Source organism: Labeo rohita, chromosome 23 (genome assembly GCF_022985175.1).
Source record: "Labeo rohita strain BAU-BD-2019 chromosome 23, IGBB_LRoh.1.0, whole genome shotgun sequence".
Classification (NCBI taxonomy): Eukaryota; Metazoa; Chordata; class Actinopteri; order Cypriniformes; family Cyprinidae; genus Labeo; species Labeo rohita.
This window is the reverse complement of record NC_066891.1, coordinates 23035641-23059053: the sequence shown is the minus strand read 5'-3', so window position 1 is coordinate 23059053 and position 23413 is coordinate 23035641. Positions and strand designations below refer to the sequence as shown.

At 34.5% G+C, this 23413-nt stretch overlaps 1 protein-coding gene across 2 annotated transcripts in view; it reads left to right on the top strand.

Annotated features, from left to right (window-relative positions):
* foxp1a (forkhead box P1a) overlaps positions 1-21152 on the top strand; it is a 47612-nt gene extending 26460 nt beyond the window's left edge. Inside the window, exons 4-17 of one of the 2 annotated variants that reach the window (XM_051096607.1) lie at positions 649-786; positions 2098-2187; positions 2451-2574; positions 4643-4808; positions 10440-10544; positions 13760-13847; positions 14093-14176; positions 14255-14462; positions 15762-15838; positions 15987-16088; positions 16163-16284; positions 16370-16433; positions 16810-16973; positions 19697-21152. In XM_051096607.1, coding sequence (XP_050952564.1) covers positions 649-786; positions 2098-2187; positions 2451-2574; positions 4643-4808; positions 10440-10544; positions 13760-13847; positions 14093-14176; positions 14255-14462; positions 15762-15838; positions 15987-16088; positions 16163-16284; positions 16370-16433; positions 16810-16973; positions 19697-19874 — 1710 coding nt within the window. In that variant the 3' untranslated portion in view covers positions 19875-21152. Of the gene's footprint in view, positions 1-648; positions 787-2097; positions 2188-2447; positions 2575-4642; positions 4809-10439; positions 10545-13759; positions 13848-14092; positions 14177-14254; positions 14463-15761; positions 15839-15986; positions 16089-16162; positions 16285-16369; positions 16434-16809; positions 16974-19696 lie in introns of both variants that reach the window. The other variant, XM_051096606.1, reaches the window with a different exon arrangement.
* Positions 21153-23413: the final 2261 nt, after the last annotated feature.

Below are 23413 nucleotides of genomic sequence, written 5' to 3'. Positions count from 1 at the left end.
GCACAGTCAGTTATGTCTTAAGTGAATATAAATGAGTGTTACAAAACATTGGGTGTTTGTCAAAATATTGGATGTGTGCTTCATAGCGTGCAGTGTAAATGCAGCCTAATCGACCTTCTGCTGTATCAAGTTGTTAATATTAATTATTGGAAATACTGAAGTATAAGAGGCAACCATTCTCTGCACCTGGCTGGATGAACTTGTTAACTTGAAAAACAAGTATTATCACAACATCAAGCCTGACAAAAAAAAAAAAGCACAGCTAATTTGAATCATTTGAATAATTTAATTTTGACAGTGCAGAATTAGTGATAATATATTATCCCTAATAATCAAGACTGTGGCAGTAATTTTAGTAGTTTATCACATTTGATTACTTTTTTATTCCGTTTTAATTTGTAAATGTTTGAATATTTGATTTTGTTCTTCTGCAAGCACTATTTAATTTAATTCAGATTGTTTCACTAGAACATGAATATGTTTAATAAATATTTATTTTACAGTGTAGTAAAAGTGTATTAGATGTTATGGTATCATTAGAATCATGAAATTTCACTGGTATTAGTATTGGCTACTACACTTTTGGTAAGACTAACAAACAGCTACTGTATGATTAATAATGAAGTGGTTGTATGTGTGTGTCTGTAGGTGGCTGTATCAGTGGGGATGATAACTCCTCAGGCCATCACCCCTCAGCAGATGCAGCAGATCCTCCAGCAGCAGGTCCTGAGCCCCCAGCAGCTCCAACTGTTACTGCAGCAACAACAGGCCCTCATGTTACAGCAGGTACACACACATCCGTTTGGTGCAGCTCTGCATTGTCAGCGCCACAACAAAGTATCTTACTAGTTAGTTACTTATTAAAAGACACTCAGGGCTGTGTCTTTAAGCTTTTTACAGCTCCCCCCCCATATAAGATATAAACATGCTTGTTGTTTTATTATTATTTTGTTATTTTATAACAGAAACTGGGAGTGTTGCTATATTAAATTAACCATTTATTTTTTAATATTAAAGTTATTTTGAAGAACTAGTGTCTAATACTAGAGCTTTTGTGTAGTTGTGGTCAACCAGTATGAGTTTTGCCGTGCCACATGCTGATACCTAGAGTAGGTCCATATGATTTCTGTGATGCGGAAAATATGGACAGAATTGCGGAATCCAGTCATGAAAATGGAATTCACTGAATAATGTGAAGTGTCATGGAATTTGCTATTTTTTTGGATGATTAAATCAAAAGTAGGTCAGAACACTTCAATCAAATTGCGATCTGGACTAGTGTATGTTAATATTAAGCCACAAAATACTATTTAAATATGAATCCTGCATGTTCTGCATGTCTCTGTGTGAACGAATGGCGCAGACGCACAGTTTCGTTTACTACACACATACTGAAGCGTGCAACGCTCGTGGTGTTTTTAGTCTCTGCCGCCTCAATATATGAATACATCAACACATAAACATAATACATTTGTTTTTTTAAATAAAATTAAATATTTAGAGATGCTTTTATTATTGAAATTTAATGAAACCATTAAAATGAATGGAAAACAGAAAAAAATCAAACTAAAATTGAGGGGAAAAAACATGTTTCATAGGGCCTTAAAAATGACATTTTTGTTAAACTTTCAATAAATTGCTGTTAATTTGTGTACATTTTGTGATTTCAGTTAATTAGACATGCTTTTTAATTAATACAATTTTAATTAACCACTAAAACAGAGTCTAGACAAATTCAAATGAACAAAAAAAAATTGAATTAGAAAAATTAAAACGGAATTTGCTTAAAAATAAAAAGCTTCATAGGGCCCTACTAGAGAACACAGTGGCCAATATACTGCTAATGAGATGTATAGAAATTGTGGAAGTTAACAAGCATTTCTTTTACAAAATATTTACTCACTTATTTGAAATTAGAAAATATGCATTATCTGTTGACCAAGCTAATGGCAGAATTGACTGCTGCTTCTGTTCATCAGCTAAGCAGCCTTGTTATGAGCTGATGTTGTGATCTCAAAATAGCCAAATTTCAAACTTTATTGTGTGAAGTACCTTGGATCGATACGTGACTTGTTTTTGGTGTTAATGTTTCCTCAGCAACAGCTTCAGGAGTTCTATAAGAAACAGCAAGAGGAACTCCACCTGCAGCTCCTGCAGCAACAGCATGCTGGGAAACCCAGTAAAGAGGTAACACACCACAATACACACCCTAGAGGACCATCAGAGCCATTTATTGCAATCTGTGTCAGCTTTTCACTTCCCACATTTCTGTCTTTTGTTGGCTTTGTGCGACTGTACTGTGAGCGAGTGAAGACACCGGCTGTGGTGTCTGCAGCTTTACTCACTCGAGTGAAAGTGCCGGCTGTGCAACGATACTATGAGTGAATGAAGAGACTGGCAGTGACTGTACTGTGAGTGTCAAGTGTCTGTCTCTGTATTTCTAACAGCAGATGATGGCCCAGCAGATGGCTATACAGCAGCAGTTACTCTCTGTTCAACAGCAGCACCTGCTCAACCTGCAGAGACAGGGCCTGCTGTCTGTCCCGTCGGCTCTCACTGGTGCACTGCCTCAAGGTAACGCCACCTCACTGCCATATGACATGATATAGCAGTAGAAGTCAAGTGGAGTTTTACCCTCAAAGAATACATTCTAAGGATACAATGGGTCACCAAGTTGCTGTAGTCTTGTTGCTAGTCGGCGTTCCTATTGTGTTGCAGTATTGTGAGTCAGATTATGTGCTGTTCACTTCATTCATCTATTGCATCATCAATGGCCTTAGTCACTTATTTCCTGTTAATATGCAAGTTTTCATTGAAGATGAACGCCTTAACATTATAAACACTACAATATACAGTTGAAGTCAAAAAGCAAATGCATGTTTTTTATTTAGTACTGACCTGAATAAGATATTTTTACATAAAAGATGTTTATATATAGTCAACAAGAGAAAATAATAGCTCAAGTTTATATACACTTAATTCTTAATACTGTGTTGCCTGAATGATCGACAGCTATTTTTTTTGTAATCTTTAGTTAAAGTTGTTAATGAGTTAGTTTTTCCTTCTGGAGCATCAGTGAGCGTTTGAACCTTCTGTAATAGTTGCATATGAGTCCCTCAGTGGTCTTCGGGGTGAAAAGATGGATCTCAAAATCATAGTCATTGCTGGAAAGGTTCACATATGCAAAAAATGTTGAAAAAGAGTTTGTGGGACCTGAAGGATTTTTTTGAAGAACAGTGGGCAGTTTAACTGTTCACGACAAACAAACTATCACTAAACAAAACAAAAACAAAACAGCTGTGGATCAGATAGCAACACAGTATTAGGAATCAAGGGGGTGTAAACTTTTGAACAGGGTCTTTTTTTTTTTTTTTTTTTTAATTCAACTATTATTTTCTCTTGTGGATTATATGTAAATGTCTTTTATGTCAAATATCATGTTCAGGTTGGTACTAAAAACATAACATGCATTTTGTATGATCCCTCTTATTTTGGTAAAATAATTAGTATTTTGTGGATTCTGCAAGGTGTACAGTAGTCAACATTTGAAGTGGATCCAAAACCTTTCATCAAAGTTGTCCTAAAACCAAAACAATACCCGCTCTTGTCCTAAGACAACTTTGGTTAACTTTTTTGATCCACTTCAAATGTTAATTCCTATATGTAAACTTTTCACTTCAACTGTAGCTTCCTGTGAAGCTGCATTGAAACTGCATTGTGAAAGCTGGTATATAAATAGATATTGAAATATGAATTTGGCTTTCTAAATACTTGAATTGTATCACAGTTTCTACAAACTGTTTTCAACATTGAAGTTAATAGGAAGTGTTTCTTCAGCAGCAAATTGTTTTTTTTATTGGTAATTTTATTGATTTATGAAGGATCATGTGACACTGAAGACTGGAGTAATGATGCTGAAAATACAGCTTTGCCATCACAAGAATATTTAGCATTTTAAAATATTATACTTTATTAAAGTTTCTATTTTCTATTTGTAATATATTTCCACAATATTACTGTATAAAGGCCTTGGTGAGCAAAACTATATAAAACAAGTACTTACAGCCTCCAAATTTTTGTATAAGTGGCATCTAAATATATATATATGTGTATATGTGTATATGTATGTAATTTTATTTTTATTTATTTATATATATTTATATTTATTTATTTATTTATTTATTTATTTATTTATTATTATTATTATTTTATTTTATTTTATTTGTTTATTTATTTTTTTTTATATATATATATTTTTTTTAAAACCTTTATGTAACCAGGTTAACTGGCCAAGAAAGGCAGGAAAAGAACACATACGCAAACCAATTCATGATAAAACAATAACATATATAATGTAACAACATAACCTTTTTTTTTTTTTTTTTCTCTTCGATTTTTTTGATAATTTCTTGCTGAAATATAACCCACCATTATGATACTAGCTGTTTAAAAAAAAAAAAAATGTATTTATTTATTTATTTATTTTAATGAGAGGTTATTTGAGATCTAGTAGTTCAGAGGTGTTTAGAGGTTAATTGTATTCTGCCGATCATGGATGACTGAATGAAAAAACAGACAGAATCATAGATATAGAGGCCTTATTAGTTTTCTAGTGATCTAATGAAGGATGTTTCACTCACAGCCTTGATCCCTGCTGAGCTTCAGCAGCTCTGGAAAGAGACTGCAGATGCCCGGCAGGAAGAGAAGAGTCGAGGAGACAAATCCCCCTCTCCTCCCAAAACTCAAATCCTCAACCACCACTCCAGCACTAACGGACACCATGTGCACCGGCCCAGCCGGAGAGACAGGTACTTCATCATTATTAAACATTTGTTTTTTCTTGAGCCAGTACGTTATTACATTTAAGTATGTGTCGTTAGCCAGAAATCACGTGGGGTGTTCTTTAGAACACTATGTTGATATTTGCACTTGATGCTGTCTCGCTCCAAATGTTAAAATTGAGCACTGAATAGTAAATGAACAACAGGAAACTGAAGCGCTTTGGTCGCAGGTTAGTTAACTCGCCAAATGCATCCTATACGAGATTAATCCAAACATAAATATATTGCAACATGCATTTGTCTTTATGTAGGTGGCCTTAACTACTACAGTATGTACTTGCATAAAAACAAATACAGTGTACTTATGTTCATATTGTGTTGCAAAACAGTTTAGGTTAAGGACAGGTTTGTTGGTGTGGTTAGATTTAAGGGTGGGTTAAGGTGTAATCGAAATGTCAACAGTGTAATTATAAATGTAAATACAGAAATTAATTACAGATGTAATTACATGCAGATTTTTTTTAAATACAAGTACAATGTTTAAACATTTATGTACACAATAAGTGCACTGTATCAAATGATTAATTTAAATGAAAGTACTAGTTATGTACTCTCCTTTCAGCATGGTGACACACCGGCAACTAAAGCACAAAGAATTTACAACATTCGGTTTCAGTAGTGTTTTGTTTATAATGTTACAAATTAACGCTGCACATTTTACACAACTGTATTTTCATTATCAAAAGTGAGTCTAGCCATAGTTTGACAGCACACCAACCAGTAAGACCTCAAGGTACAGCCAAAATGCTATTTTAACCAATCAGAAATAGTTTTAGTCAGTAAAATATTTGTTGTTTGGAAAAAGAAAACTTTTATTCAGCAAGGAAACATTTAAATCAATTAAAATATAGACAGCAAAGACCTTTGTAATGTTACGTTTCAAATAATGGTTTTCTTTTGAACTTCTTGTTCAAAAATTGATCAGTGTTTCCACAGAAATATTAAGCAGCACAACTGTTTTCAACATTGATTATAAAAAAATGTTTCTTAAACATCAAATCAGTATATAAAAATGATTTCTGAAGGATCATGTGACAGTGAAGACTGATGCTTAATGGCTGCTGAAAGTTCAGGAAAGTTGCATTGCAGGAGTAACAATTTAAAATGTATCAATCTATGATATGAGATATGAGATATATGATGTGATATACATATGATATGATATGATATGATATATGATGTGATGTGATGTATTCAGAGCTGGGTAGTAACTGATTACATAATAATCTGGATTATGTAATCAAGATTCCAAAAATTGAGGACTTTTAATTAGATTAAATTACATATTAAAATACTCGTAATCAGACTACAGTTACTTTATGGATTAGATGATTACATATTATTTACACAATAGCAATAAATTATTAATAATTTATTGATTTTCCCCAATTCCTTTTTCATCTTTTAAAGTTTTTTTTTTTTTTTTTTTTTTTTTTTTTTTCCCTAAAATAGCCTACAGTTTATATACATTCAGAAAGTCTTCAAGTTTTGTGCACGTTCACAGATCAGTCATTAGTCAGGTGACAACACAGCATTTGATTTACAAAAATAATTTCGGGTTTAAGAAGTTGGAAACACAGTCTGGGAAATGTTTGTGAATGGGAAATGATAATGTTTAATGCATTTCATGTTGTTATTGACAACAAATGGAAAATATTTTCTTGCTCTTTGTATTTTTGTGTCAGTATGATACAAGATTATCCTATTTAAATAATGTGATAAATAAGTCATGTCAAAAGTAATCTACAAGTAATCTAAAAGTAGTCTAATTATATTACCTAAAATGTGAAATGTAATGGATTATGTTACTAACTACTATTATTATGTTATATTATATTATATTGTATTATATTATATTATATTATATTATATTATATTATATTATATTAATTTCTAAGTATTTCTTTATCACATTTAAATGTAGTTTTTGATGACCAGTCAAACCAGTCAGGTTGTGTGAGATTTCCTAATTACTGTATGTTGTATTAGTAGAAAACTGTTGACAAAAGTCAGGTGTCTTTAAAGTCATCTGTCTTCGTGGCTGTGTGAAAGGTGACAGTCAGTGTCAATGTCTTCCCTGTGGGCCTTTCTTCATATGCACGCACAAACACACCTCCATCTCAATGTTTGTCGAGGTCCAAACCTGTTTGTCTATATGTTTCAGGAGCTTGTTTGTCAGAGAAACTGACTATTGTCAATCATAAAGCGCTGACTGTGTGAACGTTGCCTATATAATATGTTGCTGCATGTGAACATGCTTGAACTCGTTTCAAAATGAAAAGGGGGTTGAGAACCAGCAGCTTTCTGGTTCCCCAACCCTGAATCTTAACCACTACACCACACTACCCTGTTAACAGTAAATGCTCAGATTACAGTAGGTGCCTTTGTGTCCTAGTGTTGCATTGATGTGGTCTGTATTGTCAGCAGAGCCCTCTTATAGCCCGCCTGTGATTGTTTGCATGATATTGGTGGAGGGTGAGAGCTCAAGGACTGTGTGGTCAGTTTCATGTGTCATGTAAACTCCTGCCCGCCAGAGAGACGCCTGCAACTAAAACCTTAAGTGCAGCCACTGGCACCAGAGAACAAACCCTTCACCCCTTCCAGAAGACCACAACATGCGGGCATTGTCTGTCCTTCTAGCTTACTGAGTGACATGCACTCTCCCGCTGATGGAGTGAGGGATGAAATTTAATCAATCCTTTAAAATCTGTCCTGCTCCATCCTGATCCGTGTGCTACTGTATCGTTCCCTCCCGAGTGATTATTCTTGTGACATTGGGCTGGGATCTTCAGAGCCCCATCTGCAAGAACAAACAGTTCATTGCACGTATTTGTTTTATTGTGTCTGCTCGCTGGCTTATTTGATTGTCAATGTGTTATAAGGATGGAAATAACAAAGTCTGTTTTAATTTGTCAAGTGTGAGTCATCTGCCTGGGCCGGGGTTGTGTTCAAGCTCTGAAAGAGAAAAGATGCCTGCTGTAGACGCTTTCTCTCTTTGTTTTGGTGGTCGGGAAGGAATCCGCTGGCAGAGACACACAGGGCTCTCTTAGGCGAGAAAAGGAGAAGGTCATGGGTCAAAGGACACAACCTCGCTTGATCCCAAACAAATAAAGCATTCTTGGCATTTTTTGAAATGCAAAAATAAATCAATTTCTCAAACAGTCCACTGTTTGTAACAAAGTCCTAAACATGTCCAGCTACTTTGTCAGCTGGCTCTGAGGCGAAGAATAGAGCTTTATGAAAACATCTGACAAAATGCTGTCTGGGTTACATGTCATCCCAAAATAAAACGGAGAGATGCCGTGCTGAAGTACAGTTCAAAAATTTGGGGTCAGAAATTGATACTTTGATTCTGCAAGGACAGATCAAAAGTGACAGTAAATACTTTTATAATATTACAAAAGAGTTTTATTTCAAATAAATGCTGTTCTTTAAAACTTTCTGCTCATCAGAAAATCCTGGAAAGAATTTCAAGGTTTCCAAAAATCTGTTTTCAGCATTGATAATAAGAAGGCGTATATTAGAATGTTTTCTAAGTGACACTGTAGACTGGAGTCACAAAAACAGGGTTTGTACAAGGTGCTTAACGTACTTGAATTTGACTTTTTGAAATTTAAGGCCTGGAAAACCCTTGAAAATAACAATATTCCTAAAGAGGTACTTGAAAAGCGCTTGAATTATTGAAAAAAAACAATGTATTTACAAAATAAGAGTTTAGCTTTGTCAGTAAGCACATATCTTTTAACGCAAAATTCAAAAAGCGAAAGCAGAAGCAAGTAGTGGTACTGACATTGTCATGTAAACATGACTAAAGATGAAAAAAGAGGAACAGATGAACAAAATCAATTGAGTCATTTACGCTGGAACCACGTGACGATTGATTCAAACTCATGACTTCGATCATTCATTTCAAGCGATTCACTAGCAAAAACCAGATCAAATTAAAAGAGCCATTCCTTTTTTAAATTACATCGCTTGTAATGATTTTAAAAAGAACGTAGTGAGGGGTGAAACAGAGCTTTTCAAAAATTTTAAACCATTGCATCGCAAACTGATTCACTGTTTCAAAGCACTCCAAATGGATCAGATATTGCGAATCATTTATTTCAGATTTAGACTTTGTGTATTGCGAAACACGAGTTTCAGAATGTTACTTCGCATATCGCAAATCATTTGACTCAGATCAGCATGGGTTCGTGAATCATTCGCGAAGTGCAAATAAGTCAAATGATTCGCAATCCATGCTACGAATTCTGATCTGAAATGATGGTTCCCGAATCATTATTCAGATCAGGACTTCAGAGCATTGATCGCGAATCATTTGATTTAGATCAGAATTTCGGAGCGGGTTAGCAGATCTTTTGCTTTAGATCTGAACATTGGAGTGCAGATTCTGAATCTTTGGATTTCGATCAGAACTTCGCAGTGGGTTCACAAATCTTTTGCTTTAGATTGTTTCTTTGTAGTGTGGATCACAAATCATTTGATTTAGATCGGGACTTCGGTGTGGGTTTGCGAATCATTTGTATCACATCAGGATTTCAGGAAAAATTTTCTTTTCAGACCTTAAACGGTAGAAAACATCAAACCGTTAAGGCACTATACTTATAAAAACAAAACAAAGAAAAAATAAAGTATACACAAATGCAAATCCTTTAAGAAAATGAACCGTGGTTTTACTTTAGTAAAAGTATAGTGTAGTTTGTAATTATTATTATTAATAGTAATACTATAAGAGGCTTCTTTCAAAAACATTAAATCTTGGCAACCCCAAAAGGTAGTGAAAATACTCGATTTAAAAAAAAAAAAAAAAAAAAAAAAAAAAAACCCACACACCACATACTATATCTAAGTTCTTTAGTTTAACATTGTTTTTATGATATTATAGTAATGGAGGTACATTTAATAATAACAATTTGGGTTGGGCAAATATTGAAATCATAATGTAAACAGTCTTAAATACCGCTGGAAATGACAGTTATTTCACGTGATACGTGCATTACAAGATGCATCACAATATTGAAATATTGCGATTGAAAACAAGTCGAGTGGAAAGACACTTGGTGGAAAGCATGAATCTGCAGTATCGGTTTCAATCATTTTCGAGCAGTTTGCCTCAACCTTTTTTCCCGTACGTTATTTTTCGAAGCACCTCTGACCACATTGAGAAACTCTGGTTTCAGAATTGTGCGAATTTTCTTCTTTTTCTACTTCTAATGAACTGTAGGAAATATGAATCATTGAATGCAAATGTCTAAAAATCTTCTTTGCCATATTGAAGGATTGATGCAAAATGAACATTTCATTAAAGTTGGCATTAATGGTGTCATTTTATTCTTTTGATTTCGAGGTGAAAGATGACAAACCTTCTAGACGGGCTTTGTGAGATGCAGTTCTTGACATCACATGTCCCAAATATTTAAGATATTGCTCACGAACAAATGAATGTGTAGTAGTGTGGTTTGATGGGTCACATAGTTGCATGTTGTTGCAACATATTACATCCCTCCATTATTAACCTGTAAAAAGTACTTGACAGGTACCCAGAACTCAAGCAAGCTTCAGATTCTGTATTTACTGTGTCTGTTTTTGCTTCAGTTCTCAGGAGAGTCATTCCCAGAGCGCCCATCCTTTATACAGCCACGGTGTGTGCAAGTGGCCAGGCTGCGATGCTGTGTTCGGAGACTTCCAGTCATTCCTCAAGTGAGTCAACAGCTCTCATCCTCTGTGTTTTATTATGCTGTTTGTCCTGTTTGCAGATCTGTGAGGAGGAGCTGTATGCGGCTGTAATCTAATTATCATTTCTGAATGTGCTTGCTGCCTTTTTACAGCCCTTTTTATGTGGTTCTATCTATGGTTCTATATGTTTTTTGTCCTTATCCACTCCTCCACTGTCTCTAGCCTCTATTTAGTTGTATGTATGTATATTCCGCCCATGTTTCTTTATTTTCTTTCCGCTTTCTTCTCTCTTTCCCTCTCTCTTTCTCTCTCTCCCCTGTGGCGGTGCAGCCGTGGGGCCCCTCAGGGTTGAGCTCAGTGCACTGATAAACAGAGTACCCATGGTGATCCTGGCCATCCCTCCCAAAACAAACAACAGGAGGATGTTTATCTGTGCCCCTTCCACTGACCCTGACCCCCTGCTCCCAGTCCGAGGCCCCGCCCTGTCTATTGCCACAACACTGCCTTTGTTCCTCAGCTCAGGCACAGTTCCACTATTAAAAACATGTTCCTAACTATCACATCACACTGAAATTCACATGCCGTACCCGAGAATAAGATGCCTAGCCTTCATAATAAGCGTTATTCATGCGCAAATATCATGATGCTGTAAGCACGAAAATTGCATTACTGTAGTGCTTCTATAATATTAAAATGTCTCCCTCTCGTTATTCAGTAACAAATACTGTATTGTGAAAAAGACTATTTTATAGATATAAGTGCTCAAATAAACAAAGTAGGGGTTGGTGTGTTAAAAAAAAAATATATATTTTTGTCAGAGTACTTGTTTGAGGAAGTTTGTTGGATGAAAGCCTTTTACAGATTTTCTTTGAATACAGCACCCTCTACTTCTCAATAGTAGTATTGCATCCTTAATGTTAATTTTGATTAGTAATGTATGATATACAAACAAACAAAAAATCAATTTATTGTTTTTAAATATTTATTTCCATTGCATGTTTGGAAGTAAAAAGCTAAAGTGATGTTGAAATCATAATCAGCAGTAAAAGTTTAGGGTGCATTTTTTTTTTTTTTTTTTTTTTTTTTTAAAGAAATTAAACTTTTATTCAGCAGTGATGCATTACATTGATCAAAACTGACAGTAATTGGATTTATAGTGTTACAATTTTTTTTTTTATTTCCAATCAATGCTGTTCTTTTGAACTTTTTTAGAAAAAAATCTAAAACAAGATTAGTCATGGTATAATCACAAATGTTTCTTGAGCAGCAAATCAGCATATTACAATGATTTCTGACTGGAGTCATGATGCTGAAAGTTCAGATTTTCTATCACAGAAATAAATGACTTTTAAGTATATTAAAATAGAAAAGTTGTTTTAAATTAGCAGTTTTTTTACACAAGTAGCCATGCAATATGTAAGGGTTAATGTGCATCTGACCAGTCGTTATTGCAGAATAAAGCCCACAGGCTTATCATTAGCCCGACGTGAAGCTGCTTGCCACAAAAGTAAATAATTGGACAAAACATCTAGGTTGAAATATTTGATCACAAAACTTCCGTAAAGAAAGCATTTGCTAGTTCGGCAAGTTTAAACTAGATGGACATTTAAGGGATGCAGTCATATCACGTATTACACAACATTTCCCCACATAAATAATTATGCTGATAAAAATATTGATTTAAGACGGAAAAGTTTAAAAATCTTTCCAGTTTGTTAATTATCTTGTAATCCGTTATGGTGTACAAAACAATTGCCGCAAAATGGCAGCAGCTGTGTTTGTATGAACCAAGATGACATAATTAAATAATTGTACACATAATATTGAATTGAGTTTCAATATTTTATTAGCTAACCAAACAAAGCTTCTATGAAGAAAAAAATGTTACCAGCAAGTGAACAGCGCCGACTGCAGGCAGTTATGTGGATGAGCCTGTATTATTAGTTTTTACCAGTTGTTATCTGGAAATAACACACTTTGGAATGTGGTGGTAAATTTGGGTGACCGTCTTGACACTGTGAAAAATACCACAAGCGAAGTGATACAAATGGTGAAACGGATGGAGTTGTATATGAACGGATATCACTAGAATATTGCACTCTATAGCCAATCAGATTTGAGGACCAGAAAGAACTGTTGTATTAATTGTAATATTATTTCACTATATGTGACCCTGTGATTTATACATTACCTGAAAGTTGAATAAATAAGCTTTCCATTGATGTATGGTTTGTTAGGATAGGACAATATTTGGTCGAGATTCAACTATTTGAATATTTAGAATCTGAGGGTGCAAAAAAATCAGCAGTTCAAATTATTTGACCAAATTAATCAAACTACACAACTGTAATGTTGTTGTAGTAGTAGTAGTAGTAGTAGTAGATGACAAAAAATGTAAAAATCAATTTAAAGAAGTTTACTTCCAGAACAAAAATGTGCAGATAATGTACTCACCCCCTTGTCATCCAAGATGTTCATGTCTGTCTTTCTTCAGTTGTAAAGGAATTTTTTTTTTTTTTTTTTTTATGAAAACGTTTCAGGATTTCTCTCCATATAGTGGACTGAGTTTGAACGTCCAAAATGCAGCTTCAAAGGGCTCTAAATGATCTCAGTCAAGGAAGAAGGGTATTATCTAACAAAACGATCGGTTATTTTCTAAAAAAAACAAAAACAGTTTATATACTTTTTAACCTTACATTCTCGTCTTGTCTAGGTCTGCCTGAACCCTGTTTTTTCCGGTTCAAGACAGTGTGTGTCTCAAAACTACCATCTCATTTTCTCCTCCAACTTTCTACTCCAACTTTTGAAGTTGACAGAAAATAAGATGGTTTAATAATAAGAGTTTTTTGACATGCTTTTTTTTTTTTTTTTTTTTTTTTTTTTTAAGAAAATAACCGATCATTTGGCTAGATACAGTAAGACCCTTCTTCCTCGGCTGAGATAGTGTAGAGGCCTTTAAAGCTGCTTTTAAACTGCATTTTGGAAGTTTAAAATCACAGGCATCATAGAAGTCCACTATATGGAGAACGTTCCTGAAATGTTTTCCTCAAAAAACATTATTTCTTTATGACTGAAGAAAGAAAGACATGAACGGTTCGGATGACAAGGAGGTAAGTACATTATCTGTACATTTTTGTTCTGGAAGTAAACATTCCTTCAAGAGCAATCAACAATAATAAATGATGATGGGATTGTCATTATGCATACTGACCGTCTGCATATGTGTTTGTGTTTTGCAGGCATTTGAACAGTGAACATGCTCTGGATGACAAGAGCACGGCGCAGTGCAGAGTTCAGATGCAGGTGGTTCAGCAGCTGGAACTGCAGGTAGGGCTTTTCAGACATTGAACAGTTGTTTTTGTTCCAAACGGAACTGGTTCTTGATATGGTGTATTAAATTCTGGTTAGACTAAAGAAATGTTTGTTTTCTGTGTAGTTGAACATCCTGCTCTAATCTGAGCTCTAATCTTTTTCCTGTTCTGTATGTACACATTAATAAGAAAAACCATGTGAACGCTAAACTCCAGGTTTATCAGTGGTACATCTCTGTTGTGTTTGTGTTTGTCAAACAGCTCGCTAAAGACAAAGAACGCCTTCAGGCCATGATGGCCCACCTCCATGTCAAGTCTACTGAGCCCAAACCTGCCCCTCAGCCAGTATGTCACTTTGTTTGATTAAACGCATTTCTGTAGTTACACTTAAGATTGTACTTAAAGGCTTTCTGTTGTTGTTAGGTCAATCTGGTGTCCAACCTCACGCTTGCCAAGGCAACCGTTCCCAAAACCACTCCCTCTATGAGTCTTTCCCAGAGTGCCACAGCTCCATCTACACCCCTCACGTCCCTCCCCCAGACACCCTCGGTCATCATACCCACCAGCCTGCACAGCATGGGACCCATCCGCAAACGCTATTCTGACAAATACAACATAGCCATGGACCAAGGTGAGATCCGTGACCTCTGACCCACAGGCAATGTTAGAGCCATTATTACAGTCACTGTAATGCCGTGATCAGAACTCTACAATGAGGATGACTCGAGACCAGTGTGAGAGAAATGTGGGCCAGGGGATCCGTCACTCGTTCAGAATGGTTATTTCAACATTTGTGCATTTATTATTAATCTGTAAATATGTTTATGCTGTCATTTTGCTACATTAAAGTTTGTTTAGAAGTTGTTTAATAACTTTTTAAAATTACTTAATTCATTCACTTTAGATGTGACCTTGGTACCACCTTTATATAAATGGCATGAACATGGGTTAAAAAAGTAACTTAAACTTAAAATAATAATTTATAATTAATTTATAATTTTTAAATATTAATATTAAACTTACATTTTAATATAAAGTTTAGAAAAAAACAACAAACATATTTAATTTTATTTTATATATGTTTATTTATATATATATATATATATATATATATATATATATATATATATATATATAGCCATTTTTTGCTAAATTAAACGTAGCTAATTCAATACGATTATAATTTATTTACTTTTTATAAATATATAAAATGTGTATGTGTGTGTAATTTAGCTAAAAGTTACATTTTAATTTATATGTAATTTTTTTTTAGTATTCATTTATAATTGATTTATTATTTTTTACTGTTAATATTAAACTTACATTTTGATATTTTAGAAAAAAAAAAACAAATAAATAACAATTTAATAAAAATGTATTTCACTTCTGCTCAATTTTAAAATGTTGTTAAAAATGTCAATATGTATTTATATATATTTTAATATATATATATAAAATATCAAAGTTACATTTTCACTTAAATTACCTTTTTTTAGTATTAATTTAAAATTGATTTATTATTTTTTTTATATTAATATTAACCTTAAATTTCAATGTAATTTCTATAAATAAAAAAATCTTTTTAATAAAAATCTATTTCACTTCTAATACTTAATTTAAAAATTACATTTTAAATTCTTCTTATTAATATTTTTTTATATGCATTTTTCACATTAATTTATTTTTTTAAACAAATCTAGATAACCAAAAAAATAAGAATCTAAACTAAAAATATATAAACTAAATTATAAACTACTGCTCTAGCATTTTGCTCGAATTACTGCGAATTAGTGTATTGTCCAAAATCTTCCACACAGACAGAAAACCACTTTTTCAAAAAAAAAAAAAAAAAAAAAAAAAAAAAAGACAAAAATGCTTTGATAAATGAAGTATAACTGATGTAGCAGCATCTTTCTCCTGTGTCTCATAGATATTGTGCAGAATAAGGAGTTCTACCTGAGTGCTGAGGTCAGGCCTCCATTTACATATGCAGCTTTGATCAGGCAGGTAAGAAACCATCATCCAGTTGTTACCTCACACTACACCATCTCTGATGATACTACCATTAACCAGGCTGGAGATGAATTTTAGTTAAACCTCTACTTTCATCGGCTGCCATGTTGATCTTAAACTGTGTTTCCTTTTTAATATATAGGCCATTTTGGAGTCTCCTGAAAAGCAGCTAACACTAAATGAAATCTACAACTGGTTCACTCGAACATTTGCGTATTTCAGACGCAACGCAGCAACATGGAAGGTAACTGAAACGATACAGTCTTAAATGATTTCCTCTGCCGTGAATCGGTTTGTTAATTTGTCCTGTGATCTCAGAATGCAGTTCGCCACAACCTCAGTCTTCACAAGTGTTTCGTACGAGTGGAGAATGTGAAGGGGGCCGTTTGGACTGTGGACGAGCTGGAGTTTCAGAAAAGAAGGCCACAGAAGATCACTGGGTTAGTGCACGTCTCATTGCGAAGATTTCATTTGCGTAGATTGTTCTGAGATCATTGCTAATGATGCTGATGTCTGTTTCTTCAGATCACCTCTGGTGAAGAACATCCAGTCCAGTCTGGGTCAGAGTTCTGCCCTGTCTTCTCTGCAGGTATGGGGTCATTCATTCATACACTGCTGTTAAATAGCTTGGGATCAGTAAGATTTTTAATATATATAATAAAATGTAATTTATTCCTGTGACGTAAAGCTGAATATTCAGCATCATTACTCCAGTCTTCAGTGTCACATGAACCTTCAGAAATCATTCTAATATGCTGATTCATTATCAGTGTTAAAAACAGTTGTGCTGCTTAGTATGTTTGTGGAAACCATGATACTTTTTTCAGGATTCTTAAATGGAATGTTCAGAGAAATAGCATTTAACTGTCACTTTTGATGAATTTAATGCATCCATACTCAGTACTTTGGAATGTGTATTTAACTTGTTTGTAATGTCTGTTTTTTTCCATGGTCTTTCTCCTCAGGCAGCGATGGTGGACAGCAGTCTGCCCCTGTATGGCTCGGCGTCCATGGGAGCATCGAGTCTGAAGGCTCTGGCCGGCGTACTGCATGAGGACATGAGTTCTCACGATCATGACGAGGGCTCCCACAGCGACTCCAGCCTGGAGCTCTCTCCTGTGCCCACACTGTGAGTCCACTCTCTTGCCTGTCTGAAATCACTCATATAAACACTGGAAACTGAGAGCACCCACTGACTGAGTTGTTGAAACCTTGTACCTTGTTTGAACCTTGCAGTTTTGACTTTTTATCAAAATTATAAACTTGCAGTTGTGAGAAAAAATCTGAACTGTGAGATTTAAACTTGCAGTTCTGACTTTTTTCTCAGAATTGTGAGATACAGACTCACAATTGCGATTTATAATGTTCAATTCTGAGGTGGGAGTTGTGAGTTTGTATTGCGCAGTTCTGCGAAAAATAGCAGAATTCCTAGATAAATCACAATTACCTTATTTTGTTTTTTATTAAGTAGTGGAAACGAGCTTCCATAAAAGACTGCCCCTACCTGCCACAAGAGAAAATAGACTTTTGTTAAAATTGTTATTAATAAATATAATTCTTAAATATAAATTGTCATTAATATAAAATACAAAATTTTTGCCTACAGACAAATTAATATATGAAGATATATATGAGATTTATTGGAATGCACAATGAAAAAACATGATTTTTGGAAATTGTTAAAAATGGAGTTATCCATTTTTGCTCTTAATAAACTCTTCATATACTTACTGAATTGCCCATATTTTAACTGAAGATATGTCATAATAGTAACACTATAAAAGCAAACTGAATATTTTCATTATTTCAGCCTGTGCGTTTTTAGATGTCTAAAATGTATGTTTAATTTGCGGAAATATGAACTGATAATGTGAGGCATTTTTACCTTTTTACTTAAAAATAAAAAAAAGTAAAATAATTTTCCTCCCAGCATGGTTATCGTTAACTAAAATTAAAACCAGAAAAGAAACATTTTAATTTCTTATATGTTAACTAAAATACAAAAAAACATTAAAAATAAATAAATAAATAAATAAATATTTTCAGCTAATTACCAAATTTGATGTACTAAAATGACAAAAACTAAAAAATAAATAAATAACTATGAAGACACATAAGAGAAAAATAAACAAAATCACTAAAACTTTACTTTTAAAATAGAAGAGGAAAATATCCACAAGTTTCCAACGCCCCATGAGGCCTTGCATCAAAAGTGGGACTGTCTTCCGGTTCAAAGTAAACAAGCGGGACGTGACACTCATTCATTCAAAGGTTGACAGGAGTGACGGGCAAATGAAGCCTCGTGAAGCACCGAGACTTTCCTCTGACTGTTTCGGGAAAAGATTCAAAGCTTCGAGAGTGTCGAAAACAGCGCGATCTGGTGGTTAGTTAAAAATAAAGCAGCCAAAAGACTAAAGCTCCGTCGGAAGAAGCGTTCACCACAATTTCCATAGATCGGTCCATGTTATATGCACAAATAAAAGCCTAACCGTTTGTGTGTTTGTTTGTTGAATTTCTGACTCTGATAAATTAATTTACCCATTGAACAGTGCCATTAAATGTCAGTACGAATATCAATATGATGTAATAGAAGAATAATTTACATATATATTAATTGCATATGGCATATATTTAATTTTCCTGAAATAATTTGTATTCTTAATATTGCTTGTATGACTGGGTATTTAAAAATGTAATTATTTAATAGGTACTGGCAAAGTAAGATCTGGGGGTCGAACATTAGGACACGCAAAGTGTATCGCGCACATGACTGGACAGAAAGTGAGGCTTCTATGAAAGGGATTTCTACGTTAACAAGCCTTGAATCGAGGCTTCATCTGGCATGACCTTTAACACAAGCTCTGATGTCTCGGTTCAAATGTCATTTCACTAGTTGACAGTCATTCGAGATTTAGCGATCCAAACTTGCTAATGATGTGGGAACACATTCGAAAAGCATATGTTGTCCATAAGAACGTAATGACATCTCTCACAAAGGTGTGCATCTTTACAAAGTAAACAATGGTCTAAAAAACGCTTAGCCTCTTCGCTAATTAGCACACAAAATACCATTGGTGTACTTTTGTCCGCCGCCTCACCGGAAGTTGTACCCACGTTCTTTTTTACAGTAACGCCCCCCGGAAACTTGTGGATAAAAATAAAATCTAATTCAAACTATAATAGTAAATAACATTGCTTTACAAATAAAAATATTAATGTGCAAAAAGATATTCCATATATTACATTGTGATTTCACTATATTCATTCATACTGTTAAATAGTTTGGGTCAGTAAGATTTAAAAAAAAAAAAAAAAAAATGTATAATAAAATTTCATATTCCTGTTAGTCCAGTCTTCAGTGTCACATGATCTTTCAGAAATCATTTAATGTGCTGATTTGCTGCTCAAGAAAAATTTCTGATTATCAATGTTGAACATGTTGGTGGAAACTGTGATGCCTTTTTTCTAAATAGGAGGTTCAAACAGCATTTATTTGAAAGAGAATAATGTGACATTATCAGTGTTTTTACTGTCACTTTTGATCAGACTTTAAATTTAAATTGAAAGTGGAAAATCCAAAAAAAAAAATCTAATTCAGACTATAATAGTATCTCAGTGATACTAAAATGACATTACTTCACAAATCTATAACAACTTTAATGTTCAAAAACAGTGACAGATTACCATTCTCCAGACAAAATTAGATCAGTAGCCTTCACAACTGTTTCGACTAAGTAAATCTCACAAGTATTGATGTTCAAATTAAAAGACAAAATTAAAAAATAGCAAAGACATTCAAAAGTGAAATGAGTTTTCTTACCATACTATTGACTATTGTTTCTGTGTTCGCAGGCATCAGTCTCAAATCAAAGAGGAGCAGATGGAGGCCGAGGACTACAATGGCTCCATGTCTCCAGAGACAGAAGACCAGCACAGTCCAGACACCAACCACAACGAGAAGTACGCCGAAGAGCACGACTCGGCCTGCCAGCCGGGGTTCTCCTCGTCACCTCGCTCATTCCACTGCTGAGATCCTCACCCATCCATCAGCCCTCCTTTCCATCTGTCCAGCGCACCATCAGACTCGGAGAATCCTGATGCAGAAAACAGCTGCAGATTTTTTTCCTTTTGGGAACAACCATTTATTTATTGTTTCGATATACCTGTTTCTGTTGTATGCAATGGTTTGACCTCACTGGTACTAAAGGGCTCCTCTGTGTTCGAAAAGGTCGCCCGACAGCTTGCAGAGGACAAAAGAGGGCGCTGTAGGCTACGCGTCATCTTGGGTTTGTATAGTAAACACTACGGCACCTGAACTCAATCAACCGCTTACCTGAAAGGGAAAAAGGTTTCCCTGTCAACTGAGGAAAATTCGCGCCTATGAGTTTTTAAGCTGTCTATTTAGCTTTCCACAAAATCTGTTCACCGCAGCTGTGAATGCTGAATGAAAAGCTCTTTGTTGTAAATGCAAGTTTGAATCACCTCTGCCTCAAATACTGTAGGGTTAGTCGCCGTCAGGGCCGTCGCTTACGTTCACGGGGCGCTGATGATATTTCGATGGGCGGCCCGGTGAGGCTGTAACATAGAGGACCGGACGACGGCCCCGGTAACGCGTGGCCTTAAACTTCGGGCTGCTTATTGGTAGAAAGGAAAATGAAATTGTGAATGTCTTTATCTTTTTTACCTCTGTTTTTCAAGATAAAAACGAAACCAAAGGGGAACATTTTATAACCAGCACTTGATGATGAATGTTTTTTCAATTGTAGTTTTTGATTTGTTTTTCACTTTGTGTGTACAGAAGGTTACTGTATTTTCATTATCCAAAATATTTACGCAAAGAAAATTCACAACAGTCCCAATCGTTCCTTACTAGTAAAGCTGAACCAAATGTTTTCTTCCATATTTGAGTTAGAGCAATTTTTAAGTTTTCTCTGTTGTAGAAAGAATCAACAGTTACCAAAGATTGTGAAAGACGTTTTAATGTTGTGTACCCTGTTTACATCGTCCCTTTTGATATGGCCAAGACTAAGACGTCTTCACTCGAGTGGAATCTATAAGTATAGGATGCATTTAATGTCACACTCCTGACATTTTGAGCATTTTGTAACCGTAATCATTTGATCTGACAAATAGTAATTGTACCACAGAGACGAGGAAATGATGCATAGTTGTTGACTGAATAACTTGTTACACATGTCCAAGAGAAATAGATGACATCTATTTCAAATCAACCTTGTCAGTTTGTTCAATACTTCTGAATAAATGGCCTTATGATTAATAAATTCTTGTATAAAAATGTGAAAAAATAGATGGTGTCAGTTTTTTTCTGTTGTTAATAATTCTAAATATATACATTTACAAAGTATCTTTTCATTTATACAAATATAAATGTATTCATTGGATTTTATGATCAGTGTGTTAAATGAACAACAAAAACTAAAAACTTAAAAACTTTAAAAATTGCCCCAGGATTTACCCTCGAGCCATCCTAGATGTATATGACTTTATTCTTTTGGACGAACACAGAGTAATATTAAATAATACCCTTGCTCTTCTAAGCTTTATAATGGCAGTAAATGGCTGTTGAGATTTTGAAGCCCAAAAAAGTGCATTCATCCATCATAAAAAGTACTCCACATGGCTCCAGGGGGTTAATAAAGGCCTTCTGAAGCGATGTGTTTTTGCAAGAAAAACTTGCATATTTACAACTCTATAAACGATAATCTCTAGTTTCCGCTAAGTGTTGTACGTGCGTTCACAAGAGAGTGACATTCCAGCATCTACAGACTTGGTTTAAAGTCAGAGTTTGAAACGTCTTGGAAAAAAATGTTGTATGTGTGCAAATTGTATAATATCCAAGGTACACATTTCTAGTAATTGTGCAGTTAATTCCCATATAGCATTTCTAGAATGTTTTGGAATATTTGTCCTCTCTTCAAATTTATCACTACCGAAACAACAGTTAATATATAATTTAATAAGAAGGGTTATATTGACCTATTAAAATTTAGCTTACATCTACATTGTACATATATATTTTTTCTATTTTATTAAAAGTTTTCAGAGGTAAATCAATAACAATTACAATTTTAACAATATTTAAAGGGGTCATCGGATGCCCATTTTCCACAAGTTGATGAGATTCTTTAGGGTCTTAATGAAAAGTCTATAATATACTTTGGTTAAAAATTCTCAGTGGTTTTGTAAAACAACACCCTTTTTACCCTGTCAAAATGAGCGCTGCAAAAATCATCTCATTCTGATGGATTGTTCCTTTAAATGCAAATGAGCTCTGCTCGCCCCGCCCCTCTCTTCTCTCTGTGGAGTGACGAGCCTGTTTACTTTAGCTGCATTTAGCGCGTCTAGCCGCAAAACTTGCTAACTAGCACGTTGTTAGGAAAGGTGATTGCAGAGATTCACAAAATCCTTAAACTCACTTCTGCTGTAAGTGAAGCTGGATCACGATTGATTTGGGCAAACATAGACGCATTTATGTAGATCGGGAGGCGCATTCGCTCAATCTAAGATATTCTTGTCTAACTTACATCCCTGCTCTGGCATCAAAACAATGGAGGTCGGACTGTTACAGATGATTTAGGGCAGGTCTGAGGTAAGATGCTCATGTCAGTCAACTATCGTGGGATAGAATCAACTCTGTTGGTGTGACGCCACATTACTGCCACATTAATGTTCTAACAACATGTAAAAGTGAACTTCACATCGGATGACCCCTTTAACAATATGTGTAATTTATGAGATTTGTTGTAGTTTGAATCCAGTCTTTCTTTGTAAAAGACAAAAAGTTGATTTCAAACTTAAGGATTCATTTAAATGTACATTAAACCAAACACTATCATAACATTTTAGCTGATAATTCAGTATACTTTATTTGTGACAAAATATCCCATGCTTCTGTAGTGACAGCACATTTCGGTAGTGACAGTAATGTTTTGGTTGCGACCACATCACATTACAGAATTTTACCTCACATACTAAAACATACAAAAAATGCATAACTGTATTAAAATGTTTATTTTCTACAAATAAAGAATTATGTGTTCACCTTTGTCACTAACATAACAATGATGACGTTTCGGTGGGGCCTATCTACTCACCTTGTAGCTATGAGAGAGCGAGCGACAAATATTTCCTGATCATAAACGTAGGTGTAGTTAAAATCAGTCTCAGCCAATGAACTAAAACATAGTTTTGGTAGTGACATGAAAATGAAAATTTCATAATTTATAAAGAAAACATAAAATAACTTCAAAGATATTTTTAAAAACTAAAATACAATTATTTCAATATTGTTTTCATCAGTTAAAATTTAGGGGTTAGGATTCAGGACAGCCACCTCCCAATTGCAAGCACCCACTAAATGCTGATTTTATATGCATCAAGCTTACTGATATTTTAAATATTATTGTGGCTTTCAGTAGATAACAGAAAGGATCTTAGTAAACATCTAAGATTTGAATACTTAACTGCTTTTTAAATGTGCTTTTTGGTTGTGGGACAGCAGTTTGCACCAATTCTGTAGAATGGTCCATATATGTAATTTAAATTCTA